Raw genomic sequence first — 24556 nt, forward strand, 5'->3', positions numbered from 1 at the left:
CCGGTCTGAGATTCGAACCCACGATCCCTCGACCGTGAGTCTGCTGCTCTAACCACTAGGCCATGTGCTTCCACTAAGGTATTTATTGGTTGATATATTTTGTGCCAGTATGCAGTAATTCTTTATTAATGAAAGTAGTTTGGCCAGAAAATATTTTGAATGTTTCTGGCATACATAAAATGTATGGTCTTCTATTATTGTTGTAAAATCATGCTCTGTTGATGATCCTCCATTTTATAATCATATTGAAGCTCATGAAATAGAGGATAATTTTGAATGGGTTTAAAATAAGTTTCTGTATATTTTTGTTGAGTTGTGGGCTTTTACTTCACACTAATGTATTGTCTTTCTTAAGATATTTAGACTTAATCATAGCATTTTAAGTCTCATATTTTTAGTTATCATGCAGATATAGTACTTATGATTATTTTGAAAAATATAAAAGTAGACAAACTCTGCAAATGCTGAGAATGTAGGAATGTGGACATACAAACCATTAACATGAGAACCATATTTAATTAACAACATTTATTGTAACAGGCATTTATTTTCTTCTGCCTTTTTTGTTTCCTTCTTACTCTTTCTTTGTCTATGTTGTACCTTCTCTCATTCTTTTTTTTCTTTCTTTAGTCATTCACATCTAATAACCCTTCTCCAATTTCTTGAAATATATATAATTATTATTAAAAATAATGAGTCAAACAAAATACATTTTGTTTTGTTGAAGAAAATGTATTTTATTTAACTTGCTTTTTTAATAAAGTATATGAGATTTCTGTTGTGGATGACAGGTCTTCTTGAGTACAGCAAGGCACCAAATATCTTGGTCCTTTTTCTGGTGCCTCATAAAAAGCACCTGTGCCACTGCCATATAAATGCACTTGTGCCACATTAAAAGCACCCAGCACACTCTGAAAAATGGTTGGTGTTAGGAAGGGCATCTAGCATCATATTTGGTTGATTAAAAATGTAAAGGCTAGTATTTATTGACTGTTTTCTTTCTTTTAAAAATCGGCACGAACTTTCCAGACAACCCAATATAAAGTACCATATCTCAGTTTAATCTTCTTTCAGATTAACTGTACAGCTCATATTTTGGACAAGAGAATTGTTCTACAAAATGTAATGCTTGTAGTTTTTAACAAATAACTGACAGGTAGATGAATGTTTAACATTCATTTTGTCTTTCTAGGAGAATTTTAATTTAGCTAATCAAAAAATATCTCTGAAAGGTAACACAGTCATTAAATAATGTAAGACATATCAGATGTGAGTTCTTTTTGCTGTGGAAGATGGTATAATGAGATGATATGACTCCTTCACATAATTGCAAACATGTTGGCAATCTTTTTGTAAGTTTGTGGTAACTGTCTGATATTTTGCTTTGTTTTCAATATTTTATTATAAATAACAATTATTATGTACAGTAGACTTTTGTTTATTCATCTCCGTATCCCACAGTTACATTAGGCAATTGTTTTTTGGTACGCTTAGGAATAAAAGAAGTGCATCACACTGGCAAACGCTAATCTGAGGACTTTCATGCACACTTTTGTATCAACATTGTGTGAATAAAAACTCATACATTCAAACAAAAATAGTTTGCATTATATGTGTGACTGAGTTATCTCCCTTTACACTACTGCCTTTGGTATCTCTGATAAGCATCAGTGCAAGAAATACCAAAATTAATTACTGGGATCGATATAATTGAGTGGAGGAGGAGGGGGGGACGAAAAATCCCTCGAAGCTGGGGTCTCAGCATGATTGTAGTTCAGTACCAGAAGCCAGTAAATAAACAGGGACATCAAAGAAGTTAAAGCAGATTTATTGGGCTTTACTGAAGAAATTATGTATTATTAGGTACAAGAAAAAAACAACAGCATTGCATGTGACAGGCATGAAAAATAATAGCAATATTGCAGACATAACTAGCAAATGTAAATATTAACAAATAACAGCTATGCACTACAGCTGTTATTTATCTGTATTGATATATCAGTAATGAAAAATAACAGATTCGCAGACACCATGGACACATGCACCATCTCTCTCCACTGATTTCTGTCTCTGGCCATAGTTGTGCCTTCAGCCAGATATCTTCTGGTCCATTCTTTGGGGGTTGTCCATCCAGTGTTTCCTCATCTTAGTCTCTCTCTCTTCCTCATTTCCCATTGGTTCTGAGTCCTGATGACATAACCAAAACACTACAGCTTTCTCTTCTTGACAATTGCTGAAAATTCTCTTTCTGTGGCTGTCACCTCAACTACTGACTTGTTTGTTTGATGGTCAATCTTGCTGATCCTCAGTACTCACTCTCTGCTGAATGGTAAAAATATTTGAATAGATGAATAACTGTTCAGATAATGTGTGACTTTAAGTACATATTGTTGGATGGTGGTGGTGGTGGAATAATTTTGCCAATAAGAAGCACTCAGTTTCTTTTTATTATTGTATCTGGCAGAAAACATAGTGAGCTGGCAGAATTGTTAGCACACCGGACAAAATGCTTAGTGGCATTTCGTCTGTCCTTATGTTCTGAGTTCAAATTCCATTGAGGTTGACTTTGCCTTTCACCTTTTTGGGATCGATGAAATTAGTACCAGTTACACACTAGTGTTGATATATACGACTAGCCCCCTACCCCAACATTTCAGCATTTGTGCCTATTGTAAAAAAGATTATTGTATTCACAAAATAAAATAAAATAAAACAAAAACAGTGAGCTGGCAGAATTGTTAGAACATTGGTAAAAAATACCTTGCAGCATTTGCTTTGACTCTTTATGCTCTGAGTTCAAATCCTACTTAGGTTAACGTTTCCATTTAGTGTTGATAAAAAAAGTACTTATCAAGTATTGAGTTGATGTAATTAATTAAATCCTTTTCCCTCCTAATTACTGGCCTTGTAACTAAATTTGAAACAGTTATTGTTAGTCAGTTAGTTAACCAATTAACTAATTGATTGCTTGATTAATCATTTGATGAATCAACCAATCAGCTAGTTTGTCAAAGTTCTTTCATCACCATTCATTACTTCATCAATGGCATACCCTCCTCACTCCAGGTATGTCTTGTTTTTTGTCAGGCTTTTGTTACTATAAATACAAAGTATTTATACTTTGTGTGTGTGCATCTATGTTGGTGAGTGTATTGGGCATGCACATGTTCATGGCTTACAAAGAAGCAAGCACAAAGTTAGATAGACCGACAGACAGAATAAATAGATAAAAGATAAATGCAGCACTAAATTTTGTATACCTATTAGAATATGTCCTACATACATAGAATTTGTTGTAACGAAGGCAGTCTAAACAGAAAGCATGTACTATTCCATAGAACTATAAGTTGGTTTAAAGAGCAACAACAACAGAATCAACCCATTGTTATGTTAAAGGTACAATGTCTACAGGCCTATCAGCTAGTTGTAGAGAAATGCATTTTACTGAGTCAATAAATCTACAATGCATCCTGTTTGTGTGTTGAGAATACAATTTTTTCAGTAGACTAACTACACTTACATTGGTTAGCTGGGTTTGAATTTGTATCTACTGATAAATTTAGTATCAATTGGTCAAAGTTGAAACCAGATATCAAATCATTGAAGATGCAGTGTGACAGCTAGTGTTGCTGTCATTATAAGTCAAAGACAAACTTAGTCACTGGGTTTAAAACTGAAGGTAATAAACCATCAGCATTGTTTTAATGTCCACTTTTCTGTTCTTACATGGATCAGAACATTCATTACAGCAGATCTTCTATGGCTGGATACTCTTCCTCTCACCAACCATCACCTGTTTTCAAGTAGGTAATATTTCCTTATGACTAGATGAGTTTTCCTGGAAGAGTGGAAATGAAGGACACTGCTTCTATGATAGCCCCCCCCCCCCATCATCATCATCATCATCATCATCATCAATATCATTTTAACAACCACTTTTCCATGTTCACATGAGTCAGATAGAATTTGTTGTGGCAGGTTTTCTATGGCTGGATGCCCTTCCTGCTGCTAACCCTCACTTGTTTCCAAGCAAGTCAATATTTTCATACATCCAGATGTTTTCATGGAAGCAAAGAACATAGCTTGTATGATGGGGACATTCATTTAAAACTGTCATGCAATGTAAAGACAAGGGGATATTAACACCCCTTCACACACACATATGTATATGCATATATATCATCATCATCATTTAATGTCTGTTTTTCATGCTGACATGGGCTGGACAGTACCAACAGAGCTTGTAAGGCCAAGGGCCACACCAGCGTCCATTGTCTGTTCTAGCATGGTTTCTATGGTCAGATACCCTTTCTTATGCCAACCACTCCACAGAGTGTACTGGTTGGTTTTTATGTGGTACCAGCATCAGTATCTGTTGTAGTGGATAAGTCTTCTTGAGTGTGTGTATATATATATATATATATATGAGTGTGTGTGTGTATGATATACCATGGGATTTTACCAGTTTTTATGTCAGCAATCAACTCACAAGGCTTTGATTGACCTGGGATTATAGTAGAAGACATATCCAAGGTGTCATTCAGTGGGACTGAACCTGAAACACTGTTGTTTGAAAGCGTAAAAATGGACAGACAGTAGTTGGGGGAGCTAATGTCAAACAATGACACTATATGATTAAGTTGCCCTACAGAAACTGGAAGAAAGGTAAAGCTGAGCTTGGTTTTTCAGTGTTCTACCATTTCTGTGACTGCCACCTTTATTCTCTTTGCTACCTTCAAATTTTTCAAATATAATTTATCAGTGTAATGACCAAAGAAGTTTTAATGAAGTGTAGTGCGTTAAAGATAATAAATAGCCTTGGGTGCCTTTAGCAGAGTTTGCTCTGTTGTAAGCATCAAGACCAGGCCTCTAAATTTCTGTGACCTATCCTTACACCATTCCCATTAATGGTGTCATTCTAACTAGTCTCAGAGAGCTAACAAGAATCATGGGCTTTGCTCTTTCCTTCAGATTCAGTAAATGATAATAAAAAAACGGAATGTTATGTATGTATCCTTAGATACAGACCTGCCTGTGTGTAAAATATATAAAATTCTATCAGTTATTTCATTATTATATCTGATGTTCTTATTTAGCCCTAACTCATCCCTCATCAAACCTTTGACCATAGGTATCCCAGCCATGACGTTCATGTCATTTTGTATACTGAAGATTATATTTTCTAATGTTTCCTTTTTTCCTTTTTGATTAAGACCAAATTGTATTTGTCTGCTATTTCTAGCAAGTCAGACTATTGTTGTTTGGCTCAAGTTGGTCTTAATAGAGCTGGTAGCCCAGGCATAGACAAATAGTGCATGTAGGACATTAGCCTGTGTGAGAGATGAGGTTTGGCTGCTGCTATTTCTAGCAGTTTGAGTGACTACACATAGGCTTGTTTCTCATTAGCCCTTGCTTACCCTGTATTTCAAGTTGATTAAGTGATAAAAAGGGTGAAGTGCCTGTATTTAATTATGTTCCTCTACATTTTGAATTCAGTATATTCAGATGATTCCAATTACAGTTAATATTGATGCAGAAAATGCTGTGTGGTTAAGAAGTTCCTATTATTATCATTGTCAGTGCTTATTATATAAGCAGTATTTAACCCTCTAGTATTTATCCAGTCATAGCTGGCCTAAATATTTTACCTAAATATATACAGGTAGAATATTTAGGCCAGCTATGGCCTAAATATTCAAACTGTTCAAACTGGCTGGGTCTGGTCTCTCACACCTACCCTGTGATGTCATTTTAAAAATATACAAACACACCATTGAAATTTTGAAGCTAGAAAATAATGCATGATTAATTGAAAACTATGTGAGCAAGACTACTCAGAGAGCACAAACCTCTGCCAAGGCAACACCAACGTCCTCTCAATGATTAGCCAGGGATGATTTTTAGTCGGAGAATATCTGAAATGAACTTGACTGCTCTCACTAACAAGAATACTAAAAGTGAACCTAACTGCTCTCAAAAATTAAGTAAAAACAGGAAAAATAATCCAGAATCCAGTACCACATTGATCCTAAAATTTAATCAGTTTGTGCTAGTCACAAGGCCAAACATCCCTGAAAGTTTCATCTGAATCCATCCAATGGTTCTTGAGATATTTTGTCCACAGACAAACAAACAAATACGACTGAAAACAATACCCCTGCCTTCATTATGGCGGAGGTAATAAATAAGTAATACATTTGACAAAGAAATCTGAATGTTAAAGGGTTACACAAATCAAAACACAAGCATTATAGTTGCAGGCATGGCTATATAGTTAAAAAGAATTTGCTTTGCAACCATGTGGTTTTAGTTTCAATCCCACTACATGGCATCTATAGCCTGAGGCAGACCAATGCTGTGGGAATGAAATTGTTAGGGTATTTGAAGTGGTACCTCTGTGTGGTCTCAGTCCAGTTGAAGACATTAACCCTTTCATTACCATATTTCAGTAGAAATACACAGATTTTAGGAGTGGCTGTGTGGTAAGTAGCTTGCTTACCAACTGCATGGTTCTGGGTTCAGTCCCACTGTGTAGTACCTTGGGCAAATGTTTTCTACTATAGCCTCGGGCTGACCAAAGCCTTGTGAGTGGATTTGGTAGACGGAAACTGAAAGAAGCCTGTCGAGATATATATATATATATATGTGTGTGTGTATATGTGTGTGTGTATATGTGTGTGTGTGTATGTATATGTGTGTGTGTGTATGTATATGTGTGTGTGTGTATGTATATGTGTGTGTGTGTATGTATATGTGTGTGTGTGTGTGTGTGTGTGTGTGTGTATGTATATGTTTGTGTGTCTGTGTTTGTGCCCCCAACTTTGCTTGACAACCGATGGTGTGTTTATGTCCCCGTCACTTAGCTGTTCGGCAGAAGAGACCGATAGAATAAGTACTAGGCTTACAAAGAATAAGTCCTGGGGTTGATTTGCTCGACTAAAGACGGTGCTCCAGCATGGCCACTGTTAGATGACTGAAACAAATAAAAGAATAAAAGAATTAATACTAAAAATAATGAAGAATTTAGTAAAATAATTTTGACCTCATTAACCCCTTAGCATTCAGATTACATTATGAAATCATCATCATCATCATTGTTAACATCCACTTTTCATGCTAGCATGAGTTGGACGATTTGACTGAGGGCTGGCGAACCAGATGGCTGCACCAGGCTTCAATCTTGATCTGGCTGAGTTTCTACAGCTGGATGCCCTTCCTAATGTCAACCACTCCGAGAGTATGCTTATTTATTCACATAGTTTTGAATTAACCTTGCATTATCTTGTAGGTTTGAGATTTCAATGATGTGACTTTATTTTTAGAATGACATTATGGGATATGTGAGAGAGGCCAGACTTGACCAGTTTGAACATAAAACAGGAAGAATATTTGGGCTGGATATGGGTGGTCTAAATGATAGAGGGTTAAGCTGGTGGAACATAAATTAATATGGGGTTTTGAGAGAAGGTTTTTAATTTAGCTCACTTTAAAAAGAAAGTTTATTTTATAGAACCAGTTATAGTGCCAGACAGGTTAATGTTAGAATGGTTAACTTCACAACTACTGTCTTCAAGTAAATTTGTGCAGTCAAAATGCTTTCTTTTCTGAATTTTTTCTTTCAGCTATTGATTTTTTCTCATTGATTTTAAAGACTGCATATTTATAGATGAAAAAAATCTTTGGGAATTCCTTTCTGTATAGATTGAGTTAGATAAGATATAAACAAAAGACCTTCATTGTTGTTGTTCTTCCCTTGCTAAATTCTGTTTGAATAAATCTGTGACTACCGGCATTCTAACCATAACCATCCCAGCTTTTATCTAGACACAGTGTATCTTGACTGACATTATCCAAAGTGTCCTTCCACATTTTTAAGATTGTAGAATGTGATTTGAGGAAATCTATGGGCTACTATTTTTTGTCAGGTTAAATAACTACAAATCTCATATTCATCATATAATGTAATATAGTTTTATTGCATGGTTCTCTGACTGATGCATATAGTAATATGTTATTGTAAATATTTGAAGAACTCATATTCAAATCGATACCCCCATCCACATATACAATGAGACAGCACTTATTCTGGGCCTGCTGCAAGTAGCTGTTGACTGTCCTTCAAATTCATACTCTACCATTTTAAAGGAGAGCACATTGGAAAGTGTGATCTTGTTTGCACTGTATCTGAGAAAAGAGATAAAAATGTGATATTCTAGGCCTGCTTAGCATCCACTATTAAAGTCCTGTACTGCAGATATCTACAGTTGTTGCCAAATCTTAAACCACATGAAACCACTATTCAAATTGTGTTGCTTGGAACTAAGAACACAGTTCAGCTTCATTTCAGAAAGAACTTTCTTTAACAAAACTCTCTATTTGTACTATGTGTGGTTAGGTTTTTGCTTTTTATGAAGTACATTTCTATGGATCATTTTTATCCCTTTGATTTTCAAGTTTAGTGGTGAGTTAGAATTCTGTGATATTATTTATTAATGATTTGTTGATAATTGTTTGTTAATGATTTAGTTAGGGAATCAATACCCACAAATTAATATCTTATAAATATATGAAAATGCATGTAATCAACTTAACTAAATTCAACCTACTTTGGTAGGTGAAAGTAACATGACAACAGGTAAAGATCAACAACAATACACCACTTTTGTCATAATGTATCAGCAGATTTTATACTAATTCATGTAATAGTTATATTTCTATGATTTTTATATTGGGCTAAGAGTATTTCTTCATACTCTCAAATTTCTGATGTGATTGAGAAATTCTTACAGTGAAAGCCCTACAAAAATTTAAGAATAGCGACAATGTTCAGTGATAGTTTTCTTGCTTACTGGGCCAGTGTAGGAAGGATTTTCAATAATGAAAACTAATTGAATAATTTTAAGGTAACATTTCAGTATTTTTGTTATTGTTATTTTGTTATTTGATATTCCACCTACATTTCTGCTGTCTTGTATAACACACTGATTGCTTTTATATTTCTGTATATGTTTCAGTGGATATGATGGTTATATGCCATCTGAGGAATCTTTCGGATACAATGATGTGAGAAGAGATGCCTTCATGAAATCTGATACTTTTCAACATATTGATGCTCCTACTTACTCAAGGCAAGTATCCAGGTGAGTGGCTGTGAAATCTAATTTGTAATATTTCATGTGATTTTTATTTCACCTCTACCAACACCACCAACAAATTAAAATTACTCATTCTGCAGAGCATACTTGCTTTATTTCTTTTCAAACTTCACACAATCACTGCATTTAGTAACCATGTCTCATTAGAATGCATTCATATACATACCTTTCTGTGGTGTAAATATGTTTAGTATGATATACAAATGGCTATTTAAATTTAATGTTGTTTCAGTTATATTTGCTGAGCTTTTTTACAGCCTAGCAAGCATTCAGTAATATCAGTGAAAGGGTTATTCACTATTCCTGTGTATCAAGGTGTGAATTCCATTCAAGCATGTGACAAATTGGTGTATATTATTGATGACCTCAAGAAAGGCAAAAACATGTCTAATGCTCCCATTAGTCACTGCTGTGATGATGTTTATTTTACTTCGATATTTGTTGCCATTTTAACAGAACAGGAAGAGATTTTCTTTCAGGAAAAACTACAGCAGCAGGATGATCATAATTTAAGAGCTGTTTTCCAGTTGTGTGTGTGTGTGTGTATGTATATAAAAAATATGTGTTTCTTTACTACCCACAAGGGGCTAAACATAGAGGGGACAAACAAGGACAGACAAACGAATTAAGTCGATTACATCGACCCCTGTGTGTAACTGGTACTTAATTTATCGACCCCGAAAGGATGAAAGGCAAAGTCGACCTCGGCGGAATTAGGACTCAGAACGTAGCGGCAGATGAAATACGGCTACGCATTTCGCCCGGCGTGCTAACGTTTCTGCCAGCTCGCCGCCTTTAATATAAAAAATATGTATATAAAAAATATGAGCATGTAAGTATGTATACAGACAAACAGATGGATAGACAGATAGATAGATAGATATTGAGCATAGCTTTGTGGAAAGAAATTTGCTTCTCAACCACAAGATTCTGTGTTCAGTTTCATTGCACTGTGTGCCATCATCTTCTACTATAGTTCTGGCCGACTAAAGCCTTGTAAGTGGATTTGGTAGATGGAAACTGAAAGAAGCCTGTTATGTGTGTGTGTGTGTGTGTGTGTGTGTTGTCCCACACCATCACTGGTGTGGGTTTGTTTACATCCTTATAACTTAGCAGTCCAGCAAAAGAGACCAGTAAATGAGTATCAAACTTAATAAAAATAAGCATTGGAGTCAGTCTGTTTGACTAATTCATTCAAGGTGGTACCCAGTATGGCTACAGAAAAATGACTGAAACAAATAAAAGATAAAAGATATAACTATATAGCTGCTACCTTTGTTGGTAACAAAGGGCCTCTTCCTCAAATTGTATGATACCTGAATATGAACAGCTAAGCTAAATGGCAGTAAGATATGGGCTGTGACTACTGACGACATGCAAAGGCTTGAAAGAAATAAAGCTAGCATGCTCCACTTGATGGGTAATGTCAGTGTGCATGTTCATTAGAGTGTAAGTGATTTGAGAGAAAAAGTCAGGCATATGAGGCATCAGATGTAGTGTGCAAGAGAGAAGACATGCTGATATGGTTACTTGATGGGTATGGATGTCGACAGCCGCATCAAGGAGTGTCAGTCTCTAGTTGTGGAGGGAAGTGTGGAAAGAGCAGATCTGGGAAGATGTGGGGTGAAGTGGTGAGAAAGGATCTCAATACATTGGGTCTCATTGGAGGACATGACAACAGACCAAAACTTTAGGTGGTTTGCTGTGCTTGAGAAGACACAGCAAAGCTAAGTAAAATCATTGCTGTCCATGCATACAGGCGTATCCTTTACACTCTTCTTGCAACCAAGAGATTCAAGTCATGTGGGCTTGTGGGTGCTGGCACCATGTAAAAGTACCTATGCCTGTGCCTCATAAAAGTGCCTTTGCTGGTGCACATAGAAGTGCTTGTACCAGTGCCATGTAGAAGTGCCCATGCTGGTTCCACATACAGGTGCCCGTGCTGGTGTCACATAGAAGTGCCTGTGCTATTTCCACATAGAAGTGCTCATGCTGGTGTCATGTAGAAGCATCCATGTCAGTGTCTCATAAAAGCACCCATGCTGATACCACATAAAAGCAGAAAGACAACAGGGGCCAGGGTAGCCCTCGAGCTGACCAAACCCCTGTTAAACAATCCAACTCTTGCCAGAATGGAGAATGGGCGTTAAAAAATGATGATGACTTATATTCTTTTACTTGTTTCAGTCATTTGACTGCAACCATGTTGCTGCACTGCCTTGAAGGGTTTTAGTCAAACAAATCAACCACAGGACTTTTTTTTTTTTAAAGCCTGGTATTTATTCTATTTGGTTCCTTTTGCTGAACTGCTAAGTTACAGGGATGTAAACACACCAACACTTGTTGTCAAGTGGTGATGGCAGGACAGACACAAAGACACACACACACACACACGCACGCACGCACACACACACACACGCGTGCAAATGATGGGCTTCTTTCAGTTTGTCTATCAAATCCACTCACAAAGCTTTGGTCAACCTGATGCTAGTGTAAAAAACACTTGCCCAAGGTGCCATGCAGTGAGACTGAACCCAGAACCACATGTGTAAGTTTTTGTAAATGTGTAATATATGTACATATAATCATCATCATTGTTTTAATACCCACTTTTCCATGCTTGCATGGGTTGGACAAACATTATTGAGGCTGATTATCCACAGTTGGATACCTTTCCATTCATCAGAATGCCTCAATTCATCGGTCTTGAGACAAAGAGATCCAAACATATACTCTTACACATACATACACACACACAAACATATTTTCAATAGGCTTCTTTCAGTTTCCAACTATCAAATCCTCTCACAAGGCTTTGGTTGTCTTGGGGCTGTAATAGAAGACACTTTCCCAAGATGACACACAATGGGACTGAACTCAAAACCACATAGCCACATCAGTGTGTGTGTGTGTGTGTGTGTGTGTGTGTGTGTGCATGGACACACACGCGCCTGCGCACACTCAAAAACTGTTAAAAAGAATTATTGAATAGTTTTTAAATAGAATTTGAAAAAGGAATACTGTTCCAGATGGGTGGGTTACCATACAATGGAAACTAGAAATAGAAACAATAAATAATGCCGTCTTGAGTGCATGTATTGTGTGTGTGTGTCTAAACACACACACACCTGTACATGCATCCTTTGTAATATTCACTATTGTTGCTAATTCACTATTCAGAATGCATCTATATATATATATATATATATATATATATATAATATACACACATACACGCACACACACACACACACACACACAGAGTTCTATTATAGGACTACATCCTTTCACCAGACACAGTGACGTAAAGAAACAAAAACTCATAGATGTGTGTGTGTGTGTGTGTGTGTGTGTGTGTGTATGTGTGTGTGTGTGTGTGTGTGTGTGTGTCTCTCTCTCTCTCTCTCTCTCTCTCTCTCGTTCTACCCATTTTGTTTTTGTTATTACTACTCCCTCTCCTTTTCAAATGTCACATGGCATTTTTATTTGATGTCTGCTTTTCCCTTCCTTCCTTCTTTTTTCTTTTTCTTTCTTTCTTTCTCAATCTCTTCCTTCTACCTGTTCCTCTTCTCCTTCTTTTCCTCTTCATTCCCTCCAACTCATTATTATACTTCTTATTTACATTTTCTGACTGTCTTACCTGTTTTTACACCTACTGAGTCTGCTGTTGTCCAGAGGGAGAAAAATATAATTCAAAGACATAAAAGCTTCAAGTACTTACACACGTAAACACAAACTCATAAACACGCACTTATATACATATTTATATACATATTCATATATATATATATCTTTATATTGAAGTTCCCAGCTTGCTTCATAAATTAACTGACAGTACATACATTATTTTTTGTTTTTGTTCAAAAGAAAACATTTTCCTAACTTCTTACTCTTTGGATTATTGCAAGACACTTCCAACAAAATATGGGTGTTCGTGGACATCAACTGCCTGGAGCGGTTCCTGTGTTACAACCATTAAACAGCAATAATTCTTCTTTGAATTTCAGAAATGATTTTGCCCCAAATCCAGCCAGGCCAGTTCCTTATGCATCTTCTGGAGGTATGACAATTGCAATTCTCTTTGTTTTCTAACTTTAAAAGTGATTTTTCTTTTTGCATTCTTTATGCATTTGTTTCTGTTTTTTCTATTTTTTCTATTTTTTTTTTTCATTTTATTTTCTCTTCTTAATTCATGTTCCTTTATGTATTTCTGAACTTGATATTATTTTTATCTCCCACTATATATACATATACACACACACATATATGATATAAATATATCTAAATTTGTGATACCTGCGCCAGTGGCACGTAAAAAGCACCATCCGAACGTGGCCAATGCCAGCGCTGCCTCGTCTGGCCCCCATGCCAGTGGCACTTAAAAAGCACCAACCGATTGTGGCTGTTTCCAGCCTCCCCTGGCACCTGTGCTGGTGGCACGTAAAAAGCACCCACTACACTCATGGAGTGGTTGGTGTTAGGAAGGGCATCCAGCTGTAGAAACACTGCCAGATCAGACTGGAGCCTGGTGCAGCCTCCTGGCTTCCCAGACTCAGGTTGAACCGTCCAAGCCATGCTAGCATGGAAAGCGGACGTTAAACGATGATGATGATGACATGTGTACACACGCATGTGTGTGTGTGAAATTATGACAAACACAAATTTATATAATTCGTTTTCTGCATACATTTCACTGTTGTGGTTACTTGCAACCACTTCGCTGTATGTTTCAAGTGGAGTAGGATGCTAGACCTGAATAGATTTATCAGGGAACACTTTATTGCACTATGTTACACAAATCTTTGTAGTTGAGCTAACATAATGCAATAAAGTACATGCCCTTGACGATTTGTTGTGGATCAGGATCCAGTTGCATTTCGAACATCCAATGCTGACATTGCAAATAACCACAATGCTGAAATCTTGGTGAGGAACAAAAAATATGAATTTGTATCTATCATAATTTGTCCCACATTTTCTCTGTATATCATAACGGGTGATACTACTGAGTATTGTAGTGACCAAACCACTATACTATTGGCATGCTTGCTGATGATGATCTATGTTGAGGTCTAACTCAGCAGTACCAGTCATACATCTATGTACACACAAGATATGCTATATATACTATATGTATATATACGTATGTGTATACATATGTGTGTGTGTATATATATATATGTTTGTATGTGTGTATGTGTATATATATTTATATGTATACATACATAGATATATGTTTATATATATATATATATATATATATATATATATATATATATATAAATATATGCATATATACATACATATATGTACATGCCTACATATATATGTATATATACATGCATATATGGGTATAGGACATCAAAAAAATGTTGAACACAATGAGAAACGAAAACATAAAAACAAAAACATAGAAACGAACTATTTTTCGAACAGCGGTGCATGTGTGAGTGAGACCTGACTGCCATCTGATGAGTGGTGTTGGTTTGTTTACATTCCTGTAACTTAGCAGTTTGGAAAGGCTTACCAACAGAATTAGTACCAGATGTAACAAAGTGTACTGCGGTTGATGTGTTCGACTAAAACCAGGCAGTGCCCTGGCATGGCCGCAGTCCAGTGACTGAAGCAGATAAAGATTATATATATATATATATATATATATATATATATATATATATATATATATATATACATATATATATATTGTGTGTGTGTGTGTGTTTATATGGATGTTCATACATATATTTCTCCACACACATACACACATATATATATGGATTTTGTATAAAAGAGTTGTATGTCTCTCTTTGCAACTACATGGTTATCTAAAACTATTAACGAAACCATGATATATGCTTCTTTATCATCCTGTCTTGTTTACATATTCATACTGTTCTTCTGTCGATATATCAGATAAGATAGAGGTTGGGTGGTGTACGTGATTTTAATCTCTACAAAGAACTACAGTTCAAGGCAATTTCTCATAAGATATGCTTTTCTTGTTGTAGCATAATTTATTAAGGCTACTTGGACACAAACCTGTATACTGATTAAATGCCTGAAATTTCAAGACCAGTAATTATTGATATGTATCTGTGAAGGTAAAATCCTTCATTTCCATGGACATACACTAATGATCAGGTGATTAAGAGTGTCACTCACAGTTGGTTTAAAGATATAGATTTGTTGTTCAAATCCTCCCTGGGACTGTTATACTATGCATGAGTAAGACACTTGTTGATGATTAGAGATGAAAATAATTGTAATGTAGTTTAGATGTAAATTATTATCATCATCTTCATTATTTTAGATTTGTTTTCCTTGCTAGCAATGTCTACAGGTGGGGATCTGTAGGTGCAGACGTGTCTGTGTTGTTAAAAAGTTTACTTCTGAGCCACATGATTTTAAGTTCAGTTCCACCATAGGCAAGTGTCTTCTACCATAGTCTCAGGCTGACCAGAGCCTTGTGAGTGGATTTGGTAGATGGAAACTGAAAGAAGCCTGGACAGATATGGTGTTTTTACATAAGAGAGAATATTTCTCCAGATTAACTGCATTGAACATGCCTTTTAGCAGCTGAAATATCACAAACTCATTTTAACTAACCTAGACTTTGCTTATGCCTAAACACTGCATAGCACTGATGATATTACAGTAATTTTCATGACCATGGCAGTCTACTGGTGCAAATCAGTCAATGTTGTTGACTGTATCTTATCTGAAGCTCTGCTTTGATAAGGTCTATCCAGACTTGCTCTTTTAAGTATTTCTCATTGATAAAAACTAAGGAGCTAGAGACATCAATGCCTGGGAATCATGATAAGTGGTGACACTGGACAGATATGGTGTTTTACAGCTTTTTACCATATGAGAGAATCTTTTTCCATAGTAACTGCAATGAATTTGCTTTTTAGCAGTTAAAATGTTACAAATATATTTGAACTAACTTAAACTTTGCTTATGTATATATATGTGTGTTTGTTTAAGTATGTGTTTGTGTCTCCTTGTCTTGACATCAGTTGATATGTGTAGATATGTGTCATTGCCGTACAAGCTGTGTCACTCATTTCCAATATTCTGTGAAAACATGTCTGATCATGGGGTGGAAACAGATGAGTATTGATGACAGGAAAAGTGTCCAGTGGTAGAAAATCTGCTTTAGTGAACTCTATCTGACCCATGCAAACATGCAAAAGCAGATATTAAAACGATGATGATGATGCATGGGTTGGACCCTTTGACAGGATTCAAGTTAGAAGACCTTGTCTTGCTCTGATGTTTCAATTTTGACATGGTTTCACTGGTTGGATGTCCCTTCTAACACCAATCACTGTACAAAATGTTTTGGGTGAATTTATTGTCGAGGCACCAGCACTACAGATGTTGCCTTTCACCAGCAAGACTAAAGAATGCTCTCAAGACCTGTATTTTCACTGTGTGATTTGATTTACCCCCACTAACAGAGAGTAGTGGATGATTTTTAGTGGCACTGGCATTGGTGGGGTTGCCTTGTAACTTGCTAAATAAAAGCCATGCTCTATGGTTGATGTAATATTGCAAATTAACACTAAAGATGAAGTGAGTAGTCAGAAGAAAAAAAAAATTATCATAGTAGAATGCACCACCCAGTCCAGGAAATGAAACCACGATCTTGTGATTGTGAGTGGTACACCTTAACCTCTAGGCCACACACCTTCAGGCCAGTATGGAGGAAAAACATAATATGTTTGCAAATTCTGTTTTAATGCAAAATATATTTTCTCATTGGTTCCTTATTCATTTGATTTGCCTGTAACTGGTGAGTCAGTGGGAAAAAAATACAATTAAATTTACAGGAAGTTCACACTACAGCAAGACTTTTAGGAACACTATGGTTCTGTAACATGAAATGGGTGTGTCTGTAAGTAGCAAACTGTGTTGTAACAAACAAAGTAAATCTACTCAATACTTCCTTGGAGGATGCAGAGGGGTTGGTATGGGACCACCAGCAGTGGAGAGCACTAGTGGACCTGGTCAACTCTATGCATGATGACACCTCTGGGACCACTAACTTGGAATGAACCCAGCCACACCAAGCAAGAGCTTGAAGCCAAACATGTATGCACACATGCACAGTAGATCTCCAGTAAAATGCAGATCACATACTTAAGATAATATATCAACTATTTTTAACCATTTTAGATTGGTAGCCTTTTCACTAGCTAAACTACCTTTTCTTTAAATGAATTTTTTTATGGACTTTAGTATTTTGAAAAGTCTCTCTACTCAACATATTTGGAACTCAGTCTAAAGACCCCCCCCCCCCAGTACTACTTCATTGAACCTCATGAGTTCTCAGACCTGGAATTGGGATCTAGTGTTCTAGAATCTGTTAAAACAAGAGTTCATCCAGCTGGTTTCCAAGCTGTTAATCACAAATCATTTGCCAATTAATTTGCATATCCTCCACCTGTCTCTACTACATCACTGAACGAACAACCTGAATACCCTACTTGCTCAAGCTCACTTCATGCTCCATCCTCCCATTACTTTTATCACTCTTCCTCAAACACTTCTCCTAGTCCAATGGAACCAGAATTACCAGTGTTCTGGAACTTTCTCCCTGCCCAGATATTCCCAACAAACATTGCCCTATAAAGAATGTGATTGTAAGATATTGACTATGTAAGATAAGTTCAAACTAAATATCAACTACACAGACATCACTGATCTGAGGCAGAAAATGCTTAAACTATAAAACCATAGGCTGAGCTTCTCAGACTGTATACTGTGGTTGTTCTTATTTGTTGCTCTTGTTCAGCAGTTTCCAGACATCTTTTGGAACCCCTTCCACCAGCACACTAGTCACATTTATAGTGCCCTTGCCACACATCACCACAAACATAAACCTCCTTCTATTGTGAATTCAAAACAACTGTACTTCACAGATAAAGCATAACCTAGTTAACCCATTATTTTGCTGTTTTTACAGCATGAAAGAGCAAATTTACACCCCACCTGTAATTACATTGTTTTCATATTTTTATTGGGATAGATGTACATTGTGCAAGGATATTAGCTTCTTGATATTAGGCTGAAAAGTACTAAGAAGTAGTTTTAGATCCCTGCGTTCAACAATTTTCAGTCTGTTTCTTTGTTTAGAGAGAAACTGGGCAACTGTACTGAAGTCTTGCTCTACAAAATATAATGTTGGGAAGGCAATAAGGTACATTTTTGACTTTGTTACACAGTGCAGGGTAGCAGTCAGAAATGTCCTTTTGCAATACAAAATCATGATATAATCTTTTGAACTTTGGCCTCAGCTCAAGATCATTTTAAAGTGAAACAAGTTCTTCCACTATTCTTGTTTTCTTATTACTGATATCTAGGTATCAACAAAGACTGGTATTTTAATCAAAAATAGATTTCCTGAAATCTATCAGCCATGTCTCTGTGCAGCTCATCCAGGTGTGAACAGTACACATGAATGTCATTTTCTGGTATGCGCTTTTCCTTCTCCAGTTCAGGGAAGCTTGAAAACTGGAAGAACTCACAACAGCTTATGTTACATTTGAATAACTGTAACCTGGACAGAAATGTGGAGAGGGCTGATCTTACTTCATTTCCTTGTCACAAATTAACTTCATTGAACTTTGTGAATATACTTGTCATATAAGCAATGTCATGCTTGATGTTTCTTGGTTCATCACAAAGAACAGAATAAGACTCTTACAAGAATTCAGTAATTGTTTTAAAAAAAAAGGAATAGAAACTTCTAGGCAGTTCCCTTTAATAGCCATTGAACTTCTGTGTGCAACAACAAATGTTCCAAATCCTTATTGTTTTCAGTGTAAAGTTATTGAAACAGTGAGGAATTGAATGCATGTACCTTGATTTTATTTACTACTGTGATAACAGAGATCAATGGTTTGTTAAGTCCACCATTTAGGTTATTTGCACCCAGATGTTGCCTGTGGATAACACAGAGTACAGCAAACATACTAAGTATAACTTTTTCAATAAATTGATGCAGCAGCATCCCCTTTATTGCTCAAACATGAAATACTAACTTCTCTTTAGTTCCTGCTTTTTCTTGTCTTACAAATAATAGCTCTTGAACCAAATGTTAATCTTCAACAAAACAAACATAAACAAGAAACATACTGTTATTGTTCGACAAAGGGGACACAACTAATTGTAAGCTAAATTTGGTTATGTTATAGTATTTCACAATTTGAAACACTTGTGATATGCATTTTTAGAGAAAAATTTCATACTTCAACCTCTTTGTTTTAATATCTACCATAAAAATCCTACTAAAAAACAAAACAAAAACCCACAAAGGAATGAGAAATTTTGATTTATGCATTCTTTTATTTCTTATCCTTTAATTGTTTCAGTCATTTGACTGCAGTCATGATTGCCTTTTCAAAATTTTTTCTATAAAAATATAGACTATAAGTATTTCAAAATGTGGAATACTACATGATGTGGCTAGTGTTCTAAAAATATGATGATGGTATGGGTAGATATTTAAAAATATGTGGAATAAAAAGTTTTAAAAAAAGTTGCTTTGCAAGTGTTTTGAAATATGGGATACTATAAAATGTGGCAAAACCTTGAAAAAAGAAATAAAAAAAAGAAATTGTGATTTATGTAAGACAGCTATTCTAAAAGCCTGACAAATATAAATGTATTTTAAAAAAAATTTGTAATGATAAAGTTTCTAAAACATTTGAAAAAATTGTGGAAAACATTAAAAACACAAAAAATCAGTCTGCTTAAATGTTGAGCTCTAGTTAGGACTCCACGATAATAACATGTACTCATATGATACTCTGCCAATTCTAAAGCATAATTATTATAGTAACTTATATTTCTAATAATGTTATTTTAATCAATGTATGGATCTTTTGTCTCGGGCCTATTATTTAAAACAAATGTACAGAGATAAATACTGAAGTTTTATTCTGAAAATTTACAAATTATTGAAATTACTGGAAAATTTATCAAATTATTGAAAACTAATTTCACTTAGAAATATTGATCAATCTAAGGCTGTAGTAAAAAAAACACTTGATCAAAGTGCGATGCCTTGGGACTGAACTCAAAACCACATAGTTGCCAAGCGAACTGCTTAACTATCCACCACACTGCACCTGATCTATAATACACATTTCTTTAATTGTTACAGATACTTAAAACAGTAGAATATATTTTATGCTTGAGGAATTACTTCTCTTAACTTTCAATAAGTACTGTGTGTTGTTGTGTTATAATATTGACCAGCAATTGTTGTATGAATTGTTGATGTATTCTAGATGTATCCTAGTGGAATGGTGGCATTGGTATTGTTGGACAAAATTATCAATGCATAAGTAAATACTATGTTGGATTTTGTACAACATTATCAATTCTACAATTCTGCAAGAAGACATCATACACAACACCAACAAATCATTTTAATATAGTTCCCACCCAGTTTCACTCATAAGGCTTGTGCTAATCTGAGGTTATAGTAAAATATAAGACACTTGCCTAAGATACTGTATGGTAAGACTGTACTCGGAACCTTATGGGTAAAGTAGACTTGCTTCAGGTATACAAGTATTGTATTTTTTGTTAAGTATATGAATGTATGTAAATTGGAAGTAAGAATATGGTTTTGTGATGTGTTCATTGAATACATTTTCACTGTTTTTAACTCTTGGTCAGTCTTGATGAAGCAGACTTATAAAAGTGTTTTAACTGTGACTATCCTGTGTCTCCTTAATTAGTGTATCCTGTACTATGTTATCTAGTATATCTTTCATTTTTTTTAAGATGATAGGGTGTGATATAAAGAAGATTTAGCTGTTGTTACTAGTAGTTACATAGTCTCTTTCATTAGCTCCTAAGGGAAGCTTATTATATAACAGTTTATAGCATGGGGGAGGATGGAGAAAGAGAGAAAGATGTATGTTCAGTCTCTGTATTTTGGGTGTGAGATTATTCCTGATGAATATGTATTTGTATGTTTAATCAGTTGTACTCATAATGTGGGAGTGTGTTTGTACATATAAATATATTGATATACATCTACATTATGTATGTTTCTCACATGTATTTACAGGAGTATATATTGTGTTAATAAAGAAAACCTCATTATCAATGGAATGTATGAATAAAGATATACAGACAATATTGAAATTACTTTTATGCATTTTCACTTGTTTGATGGTGTGTGTGTATTGTATTAACCTTTCATCCTCCCTCGGGAATAGCACAATAAAGAAAGATAGAGAAAGAGAATGATAGCCCTACATCAAGATATATATATATCTTAATAGAGAGGGAGGGAGGAAAGTAATAGTGATGATGGCAGCAGTACATTTGTGTTATGTCAAACTTTTGGTTTTTAGTCCTCTTTCACTATTTAACTCTTCTCTATGTCTGTTTGTCTCTTGCTTAGAGGTATATATTTCTATAAACAGAGATAGACAATGAGAGACACATCAAGACAAGGATATGAAATTGAAATTGATCATAGTGGGTGTTTTGACAACTGAACCAAAACAGACTAGGTTGTTGAATTTTTATATCATAAAAAAAATTATATATATGTGAAATATGGGAAAGTGAAAGAGAAGAACTAACAACACATAACGAAATACACACTTCATTGCCAACAACTACTTTAGTGACAACAAATTTAAATCTTGTTTGTGTCTTGATTGAATTTCACCTCCATAGGAACTAAAACTCCTCACTATTACACTTAGCATAATCCATTGTTGGTTTATGTTAATGGTCATAGAATTATGCCCGAACTCATGTCAGTGCATCAGAGAAGAATTTCATTTTCTTAGTTATCTAGTGTATCGTTACAATAAATGACAGACATGTCTGTTTCAAGATTCTAACTGTAATGTACTAAGGTGGTTTAGAACATTAATTCCTATTTACCTACATAGGTGTATCAATAATATATCTCTGTGTAATAACAGCTGATATAATAATGTTGGTTGGTTGATTTCTCCAGCTGTGCTTTATATTGAATAGAGAGACAGGGAGAGGGAAAGAGAGATACAGAGAGAGTTATGATTGGAAGTTCAGGATGAGTGCCAATACTTGGCTTGGTGGAAGGCAATAAGTAAAGGTACACTACATGCACACACACCATAAGAAAGAAAGAATCATAGAGACAGAGGAGAAGGAGTAAATGACAAAATATTTATTGGAGGAGTTATAGAAAAGAGGATTTTGCTTTATTTAATTTTATTTTAAGATGATAAATATTTTTTCGTTGAAAATTAATATTCACTTCATTTTTTTTGTACAAGAACCAAGAAATTTAATAGAAGTTGAATAATCATTATTGTATGTATGCCACCCAAGGAGGTAGAAGTATACTTTTACAGATACCAGTCATATGATAGGTTACACTCTATAGGCATGGCTGTGTGGTAAGAAGCTTGCTTCCCAACCACAGGGTTCTGGGTTCAGTCCCACTGCATGGAACCTTGGGTAAGTGTCTTCTACTATAACCTCAGGTTGACCAAAGCCTTGTGAGTGGATTTAGTAGATGGAAACTGAAAGAAGCCTGTCGATATATATATATATATATATAATATATATATATATAATGTGTGTGGGTGTGTCTTTGTGTTTATGTTTGTCCCCCCATTACGGCTTGACAACTGGTGTTGGTGTGTTCATGTCCCCATAACTTAGCGGTTTGGCAAAAGTGACTGATAGAATAAGCGCTGGGCTTACAAAGAATAAGTCCTGGGGTCAATTTGTTTGACTAAAACCTCTTAAGGTGGTAATCCTGCATGGCTGCAGTCACACGACTGAAACAGGTACAAGAATGTAGGTCATGTTACTTCAATAGAATTTATCTCACAAGAGGGTGCTGAAAAGTTTCTGGATTTGAGTAAAAGAAAATAGAGGAGCATCAGTTAATTATGATTTTCTTCAACATATTCCTCTCTCAGATTCACACACTTATTGCTATGGTTGTTCAGTTTTTCTCAACCCTGTAGTAGAACTCAGAAGTTTGGGCCTCCAACCAGGCCTTTTGTGATACCCTTAAAGCCAGGAACTTTTCAGCTATCGCTTGTATGTATGCATGCCTACCTTACCTATCTATCTTGCTGTTTTCCTATCTCTCTCTCTCTCCCACTCTCTGTCCCTCCATCCATCTGTCCATCCATTTATCCATCCGTCCATCTATTTATCCATCTGAATGTATATTTGTATATATATATATATATATATATATATATATATATATATGTGTATGTATATATAGCACAATTCGAGCGTGATCGTTACCTGCATTGCTTTACTGGCGCTTGTGCTGGTGGCACGTGAAAAAACATTCGAGCAAGGTCGTTGCCAGTGCTGCTGGACTGGCTCCTGTACAGGTGGGTGGTATGTAAAAAACATCATTTGAGCATGGCCGTTGCCAGTACCGCCTGACTGGCACTCGTGCCGGTGGCATGTAAAAGCACCCACTACACTCTCAGAGTGGTTGCTGTTAGGAAGAGCATCCAGCTGTAGAAACTCTGCCAGATCAGATTGGAACTTGGTGCAGCCATCTGGTTTGCGAGTCCTCAGTCAAATCGTTCAATCCATGCTAGTATGGAAAGCGGACGTTATACGATGATGATGATGATGATGATATATGTATGTATATATATATATATTATATATATATATATACACACACACACACATACATTTATCTATCCGAATGTATATTTGTATATATATATATATAGCGCAATTTGAGTGTGATCGTTACCAACATTGCCTTACTGGCATGCAAAAAACATCATTTGGGCATGATAGTATATATATATATATATATATATATACTAGCAGAGATACCTGGCCTTTGGGATTAAAATGGCATAGTTGTTTTTATTGTTTTACTTGTTTCAGTCGTGTGACTGTGGCCATGCTTCAGCACCGCCATTGGTCGAACAAATTGACCACAGGATTTATTTTTTGTCAGCATAGTACTTATTTTATCAGTGTGTTTTGCAGAACCGCTAAGTTATGGGAATGTAAACACAGCAACATCAGTTTTCAAGCAATGATGAGGGTACAAACACAAACCACACACACATACACAAATATACACCAGTCTTCTTTCAGTTTCTGTGTACATATATCATCATCATCATCGTTTAACATCCGTTTTCCGCGCTAGCATGGGTTGGACGGTTCGACCGGGGTCTGGGAAGACAGGGGCTGCACCAGGCTCCAGTCTGATCTGGCAGAGTTTCTACAGCTGGATGCCCTTCCTAACGCCAACCACTCCGCGAGTGTAGTGGGTGCCTTTTACGTGCCACATGCACAGGTGCCAGGGGGGTCCGGCATCGGCCACGATCGGTTGGAGCTTTTAATGTGCCACCGGCATGGGAGCCAGCCAA

General features: G+C 35.8%; 1 protein-coding gene across 4 annotated transcripts in view; it reads left to right on the forward strand.

The window, feature by feature from the left end:
• Positions 1-24556, forward strand: part of LOC115217328 (epidermal growth factor receptor kinase substrate 8) — a 191568-nt gene that overhangs the window by 64852 nt on the left and 102160 nt on the right. For all 4 annotated transcript variants that reach the window (XM_036507451.1, XM_029786983.2, XM_029786984.2 and 1 more), the window contains 2 exons: positions 9015-9140; positions 13163-13215. In XM_036507451.1, the coding sequence (XP_036363344.1) occupies positions 9015-9140; positions 13163-13215 (179 nt within the window). The remainder of the gene's footprint in view (positions 1-9014; positions 9141-13162; positions 13216-24556) is intronic.

The sequence above is a fragment of the Octopus sinensis genome, linkage group LG11 (genome assembly GCF_006345805.1).
Source record: "Octopus sinensis linkage group LG11, ASM634580v1, whole genome shotgun sequence".
NCBI lineage: Eukaryota > Metazoa > Mollusca > Cephalopoda > Octopoda > Octopodidae > Octopus > Octopus sinensis.